This window comes from Calidris pugnax, unplaced genomic scaffold, assembly GCF_001431845.1.
Source record: "Calidris pugnax isolate Ruff unplaced genomic scaffold, ASM143184v1 scaffold107, whole genome shotgun sequence".
NCBI classification, from domain to species: Eukaryota; Metazoa; Chordata; class Aves; order Charadriiformes; family Scolopacidae; genus Calidris; species Calidris pugnax.
Genome location: NW_015090901.1, coordinates 2,303,400 through 2,310,678, shown reverse-complemented (window position 1 = coordinate 2,310,678; position 7,279 = coordinate 2,303,400). Strand labels below are relative to the sequence as shown.

At 52.9% G+C, this 7,279-nt stretch overlaps 1 protein-coding gene across 1 annotated transcript in view; it reads right to left on the bottom strand.

Moving 5' to 3' along the window:
* Positions 1-7,279, bottom strand: part of KDM2A (lysine (K)-specific demethylase 2A) — a 53,340-nt gene that overhangs the window by 16,211 nt on the left and 29,850 nt on the right. The window contains exons 11-12 of the mRNA XM_014948893.1: positions 6,752-6,878; positions 4,876-5,297 (exon numbers count right to left, since the gene is read on the bottom strand). Coding sequence (XP_014804379.1) covers positions 4,876-5,297; positions 6,752-6,878 — 549 coding nt within the window. The remainder of the gene's footprint in view (positions 1-4,875; positions 5,298-6,751; positions 6,879-7,279) is intronic.

Below are 7,279 nucleotides of genomic sequence, written 5' to 3'. Positions count from 1 at the left end.
CCCCCCCCCTCCACCACCACCACCACCACCAACCTTTCCCCACACACCACCGAGGGTGGGCTCAGTCCGAACGGACCCCAGCCCGACCCCCGGTCTTGGGGGACATGGCTGGGGGAATGGGTTTTTTTCCCCCCTCCACACCCCTCCCCAAAGCGGAGAAGCCCCGGTTCCTGGCGGGCTCTCTCCGGTAGCCGCCCTGGCAACCTCGTGTTCCTCCCGAGGAGCCCTGTGGGCAGCAGCAGCGGCAGCTTCCTGAGCCTGAAACAATGCTGCTGCGTCACCCACATGCGGTTCCCAGCAATGCTTTGCAACGGGAAGATGGCAGAAGAGGGAGAGGAGAGAGAGAGAAAAAAAAAAAAAAAAAAAAAAAAAGGGGCAGGGAAACGAACGAAGCAACGGCTCTGCCCTCTCTTGCTCCTTCGTTCTGCTGCAGAGCCCGGGAGGGGCCGGGCCGGGCGGTTGGTGCCGCACGGATGCCTCCCCAATGGCTTTCTTTTGTCTTCTGCGAGGCTTTTTTTTGGGGTGGGGGGGGGTGTGTGTCCATCCGTCCATCCTCCTGGAACCCACTATAGGTCTAGGAGACAGTGGTGGTGGGAGCAGGGAGAAAGGGCTTTTAAAGAAAGGGAAAGAGGGGGGACACCCCACCCCCCCACCCCAAAACCACAGGGGGCTGCAGGGACTTTACCTTCCCGACCTGGATGCACAATCCCTTCCCTGACAAGCATCCCTAAAGTCTGGGAGCAGCCATAGTCCCAAAGCCACCGGTGACCTAACAGCTAGAGGGGGATAAACCCGGTCCGGGTGAAGCAAGGTCTCCCCCCAGACCCCCACCTCCCACCTCCAGACCACTGCAATTAAAAATGGAGGAAGCTCTTGAAATGAAGCAGGTTCCTCAAGGAACCATGCTGGAGTAGGCAACCCTCCCGCTGATGGGCAATCTCAGTTCTTCTCTCTCCTGTGGCCCCTGGAGAGCCCAGGAAGCCACTGGGCCACACTGACTCCAGACTGTCACCACCTGAACCATCATCATCACCCTCAGGCTCTGGAACAGGCTCTCCATGGATCTTGCCCTCTGGGGACATCCAGCCCTGCAGCGTGGAAGATGTGCAGGATAGTTCCTCTGTCACATCACCAAGCTCAAGCGCATCAGGTGGCCCATGGAGGTGACACCTGGTCAAGCAGGACAGCAGAGGGATCTTTGGCCCCACCTGCTCCAGGTTGAAGCGCTCCCATTTGGACAGCCATGGTGGAGGCATCTCATGAACATCACACCACTGCCATGGGGAGAACCACCACACACAGCTCAGCACATCATACTGTGGTTTTTTATCATCTGACCTGGCCAGTATCACTGTCCTGCCATGGGGGGGACCTTTTTAGCACAGCTCACAGGCCACCCTGGCCTTCACCATCCATCCCTGGTGGAGGTGGCCCCGTTCCTCACCAATTCCTCTCTATGTCCCATTGCTCTGCATCAAATAGAGGACTGTGCACTGTCCCCATGGCCACAGAGAGGGAGTGGAGTGTCCTCAGATCACTCTCTCCTCTCAAGGGCGCCCACCAGTGCTTTTACATCCCCTGGGCTTCAGCGAGCTGCCGTGTTTGCTGCTTCTCCTAGATGTGAACACCTGGAGAAACAAACTGTCTTGGGAGAGCAGATTCCAGCTGGCAGATTTACTGGGGCTGGGAAAGGAGAGCAGGAGCCACAGGGGACGTTTCAGGCAGATATGACCCACAGGAGGAGAAGACCAGGCTGACCAGGAGAGAAAAAACACATTTAAAGAGGGAGAAAAGAGATGTCTCTGATCACGGAAAGACCCAGCACAACATGGAGCCAGGTACATGGGCAATGCCAGACCAGAGGCTTTGAGATGAGGTTCTGGAGACAGGATCCGCACTTTTAGGAGACACTTTTTGCTTCTACAATGGTTGGAGCTCCAACACCTCCAAAGATAACCCGTTTGGGCCAGTTACTGAGGCCTCAGGGCTTGGTGGCACTGAGGCAAGTGAATGACTCAAAGGTGGGTCCAGGTCCCACAAGTCAGCCAACAGCAAGTCTGAGAGCTCCAAAGCCAGAGTCTCCTGCTCCTCTGAAGCCTAAACGAGGGGAACCATCCCAAGATGGGTCAGCAGTGACGGACAGAAGGACTCAAAAGACAGTGGGACCTCTGAGAAGTTCCCTCTTTGCCAACGATCTTCCCAATGACTCCAGTCCAGACCATCACCAAACACACGGAGATTTTTCAGCAAGACATCACTGCTACAAGGTGACATGTCACAACCTCATTTTGCAAAGGCAGATCTTTTCTCAAGGCAGTGCTAGAAGCCTTTTTGGTTTCTCCAGACCCTCCTGTTTAAGCTACTGGAGAGCAGCTCTCAAGCCACCAGTTCAGAAGGCAGCAAGGTGGTGACACCAGGAGCTTTCCAAGGGAGAAGGGCAAAGCTGGAAAGGTTAAGGAGAGGCAGAGGTGGCCACTTGCTCTTCCTATTTAAGGTGCCTGATGCAGCTTTAGTTCAGAGTCTCAGCAGATGGACAGTCCCACCTGCCATGGAGCTGGAAGCACATCTTTGTCACATCATGTCCAAAGTGTCACGTCCCACCATGTGACGGCTCCAGGCTCAACCCATAACAAGATACAGAAGCTTCTTTTCCATGTGACCCAACACATGGACATCCCAAAGACACAATTGCCACACAAGAGGCTGGAAAAAGGCAGTGTTTTCCTGCCCTGTGCCTGCTCCCATGGTCCATTAATGACCTCACTTGATGACGTAAGGGCACCAAGTTCCTACTGATGGTCCCAGAGTCAGGATACGATGCTGTGGAGGACATCTGCTTTCCATTTAGCTTAAATAACTGAAAATGGCTTAGGCTGTAGTTCTCCACTAGTGCATAAAGAGAAATAGCAGGTCTGGGGGACAGTATGATGGATCCCACCTCCAAGAGTTGGGAGGGAAGGCAGGAGCATCAAACCAAGACCGGAGAAGGGAAGGGCTGCACTTACACAGTGGTCTGGGACAGTCAGCTACAGTCACACCACAACACAAAAGGTATAAGAGGAGGGATTTATACCAAAGCTTACATGGGAAACACGACTGGAATGGGATGTGTACCCCTCATCATGAGTTACAGACGCACAGATGGCCACTTCTCACCTCTGGCTTGGTAACAACTCCCTTAAAAAAAGTTAATAAGTAAGGTATTCTCCATACAAGCTGTTGATATTGGATATTAGACCTTCACTCATCGGATTTTTCAGTGACCAGACCAGTTAAAAGGCTCAGCCAGAAATGTCTTACCCTTTTATCAGGTTTTATGAACCAACCAACATTTGCCAGTTCCACCACCTCTAAGGAAAATGTAAGTAGAGCTCTGAAAGTAGAGCTTTGTTGTAGCTTGACAAATTTGTCCTGTTTTCTCCAGCCACTGCAGTCTGATGCCTAAGGAACTCCATGCCTTGAGGACACCCTGTAGTACCAGTTTTACCTGGGAGGCTGCTAATGATCCTGAGGGACAGAGTCCTACAGCTCAGGATACTTTTGAACCTTGGAGAATGGCCAGATTTAAGGAACAAGTCCTTCAGGGAAGCTGTTTGCTCTGACCAAACTGCAGGGACTTTCACCTGCAGCTCATCTGTGAGGTGTAACTGGACACGGAGGCTGGTGGGTTCCATCAAAACCACACATCCATTAGCTCCACAACATCACAAGTCATTTGAACATCTCAAAACCCAGTTGAACAACAACAACCTTGAAAGTTTTGCCTTCAAAACACCCAACACACATCACCAGACTCCCTTTCTCAGTCCAAGGGTGAAATGCTGTGCTCACAGCTCAATCTGAGCTTCTCCAGAGCATCACTGTGTGGTAGGGCCAAGGCCACCCCACCACGGTGGCTCAGAAACATGCTGAGTACACAAAGGCCACAGCGCACACGAAAAAGCCACAGGAAACCAGAACTGCAGCCCATCACCAGCACCTACTCCCATTCCTTCAGCCAAGCTCCACCAGAGCAAACCACAGCCCATCCTGGGACCCCAGAGCAGCATCCTCTGCTCCAAAGGCAGCAGGGAGGTGGATTTACCAAATGCTCCCCCCCCCCCCCAAAAAAAAATACCAAAAAAAAGATCAGGAGACAGAAAAAGAAACACAACAGTGAAGGTCGAGATATACCCATGGCTGTATCTGTATGTCAGCGTTGGTTCAGGCGAGCAGCTCAACAGATCACCATCAACAAGGATGGGAGCAGAAGGTAACTGTGGTTTTGGGGAATAAAATGGACTTTTGAGGAATAGAGGGAGGCCAATGTTCTCAATTCAGTGCTGAAAGGGCTAAAACACCAAAGGGTCTCATGGAGTCAGCACAACAGGTTTGGCAGATACAGCTCAGGGTGTAAAGCAGGGAAGGAAAAAAACCCACAAAATTCATATAACCTAAAGTCACACCCAAAGAAACAAGACCAAATCCACCTGAGGCAAGGAAAGGGCTGTGACCATCACAGTGTCCAACAGCCCAAGGAGTCTACAGCCAGAAACTGGAAACAAACTGCATCACAACTGCTCTTGCACTGACACCCATAAGGGACCTGGACAGAGGGTCCCCAGAGGAGGTTCAGCCACGCTGGCTGGGAGCAGTTACTGCTCCTGGTAGCACCTCACCCAAAATCCAAGCCAGGGCCGTCCCTCAGCATCAGCTGGTACAACATCAGCCTCGTGTGGAGGAAGAAGAGGACACCAAGCCTGCAGAAACATCACCACCTAGGCCCCAAGATGGGGGTCAAGCACAGCTTCCCCGTGGACAAATGCTTTTCCACCTCCGACGCCGCAAGAAAGCGAACGAGGAACCCCGAGGAACAGCTCCCTGGGGCCTACATACCTTGACGTCAGCGATGAGGGCGTCCTCGTCCTCAATGCCGGTGGGAACACACTTCTTGTGCAGAGGGAGGGACTCCAGTTTGTCCACGAGGCAGCGCAGCCCCTCCAGCTCAAACTGCGTCAGGTGGACCTTCCTGCTCTTGCGTGGGCTGCCACCATTGGGGTCCCAGGCCTGGCCGTTTTGGGAGCCCCGGCTGGAGTCAGAAGAGTCTATAGATGTGGTCTTCTTCAGACCCGGCAGGCTGCTCTGGCAGCTCTTGCCCAGTTCATCATAGTCCACATTGGCACCGTTGGCTATTGGGCTGGTGAGAATGGACCGTCTTGTGACCGGTCGCCTGGCTTCTTTCCCTGCTGCGTCTTCCTCTTCTTCCTCCTCCTCCTCCTCTTCCATGTTTACCGAGTCGGAGGAGCTCAGCTCCATATCTGCCAGGATGGAGGAGAAGTGAGAGAAGAGCACAGTGGCCACAAAATCACTCACACACAGGAGATGTTTGGTTTCTAGAGGAATCCCCCCACCAGTTACCAGAGAGACCGGAGCAACCAATACGTAGTGGAGAAGGTGAGAGGACACAACGGGGCACACAGTGGCTAGAAAAAAACAGCTAAAATCCTTCCCCATCCCTGGCTTGTTTTGTGGGAAGGTGAGGCACAGGATGACCTCCCAGAGGAGATGACAGCAACACTCTAGGCTGAATTTAATGGAATTCTGGAATGGTTTACGTTAGAAGGGACCTTTAAAGATCATGGGCAGGAACATCTTTCACTAGACCAGGTTGCTCAAGGCCCATCCAACCTGATTTTGCTTTGGAGGACTTGAGATCCTCCAGCCATTTGGTCCTGCGAGTGACTTGGGACCTCAATCCTGCCTTCCTTATGGCAGAAAGAGGATGCGGGTTCATTAGATGACCAGGAGGTCTCCAAGCCTGATTATGCAAATAAAGCACCTCTCCTTTCCTTTCAGCTCTCCCAGCTCCCACTTCCTGCTGCTCAGTGGTGGAGAAAAGGCGACGGAGGCACTGGAGGCCTCCAAGCAGGAGGAGGACAGAGAACCTTTCCCAACCAAAGTGCTGATGGAGATCTCAAGAGGGACACAGGAGAAAAGCAGGGAGCTGTGTCCCTCTGCCAGGACCCCTTGGGCAGAAATAAAGCCCAGAAGAGGCTGTGGCTGTGAGAAGAGGTGCCCAGGAGTCAGCGTTTTACAGCCTCTTAGGAGAGTGAGGACAGATTTGCTTCAAGGACCTTGGGTAGAAGCTACCCAGCTCTCTCCCACCCCGAAGAAGGGTCTCTAAGGAACCATCTCTTGAACCTCTGCTCAGGCCCCACATATCTTGGCTGTGAGGAGGCCAAACACTCCTTCTGCGAGAGACTCCCTGCCCTCCCGTGCACAGAACCTTGAGAGTGCTTTAACTTCTGCGTGCAGGAAGGGCCCCCCCATCAGCAAGAAAGCATTTCTGCCGCCCAACCCACAGCCCACCAGTGGTTACTGCAACTTCCCCTCCACCTCTTCTCTTAAAGGCTTTTTTTTTGCATGAACCAGCAAGGCCTGCAACTCTGCATGCTGGTTTCACAGCTGCGAGGAAGTGCGGCCCGTCGCGGGGGCAAAGGAGGAAGCAAAAGTCTGGCTGGTTTTGCCGACTTGCTCAAAGGAAAAGAAATAAAATGGCACCTCCTTCAGCCTGTCTGCGGTGCCCTCTGAGTGCTCAGTATAGCAAAAAAAGGGAAGAAATACCCCCCAAAAAAACCACCTTGTGAAATTGAGGAAGCCACGGTCCTAAATTCTTCCCACTGAGGCAGACAGTTCCCCAGCAGGAGGGTGGAAGAAACGGCTCCGATAGAGGTGAGGGAGGGGAAAAAAGGGCTGGAGAACCAGTGCTCACCCATGCTGAGAGATTCCTTCTGGAAGTCCTTGGTCAGGTGGGAGCGGCTGGTGATGCAGTAGACGTAGCGCTCCAGCACGTACCAACACATCTCGTAGTAGAAGGGATAACGAAACTTGTTTGGGACCTGTGAAAGAGGGGGAAAAAAAGAGAACAGGGATCAGCTCAGGCTTCCTTCCTCACAGAAATAGCTCTTCTTACTGTTGCCTCAGACCAGATCCATCCCCTCCTGAGAGAGGAAACGCATGTACATGTTTAACAGCATCGTTCGTGCGTCCGGCAGCCTGATGGAGTTCTCCCTGCAGAAGGATATTGGCAGAGACCAGGCCCTACTCACTCCCAAGCCCATTAACATTTCATTTGTCTTTGTTAGGGTTGCAGCTCTCCCCCCGCAACAGACCTTCTCATTAATACAAGAAAAGAAGTGGCAGATGCCACAAGAGATTTCAGTTGAAGGAAATGGTTCAAACCCTTTTCCCAAGCCCCAGAAGAGCATCCAACAGTATTTTTACGGGGGGGGGGGGGGGG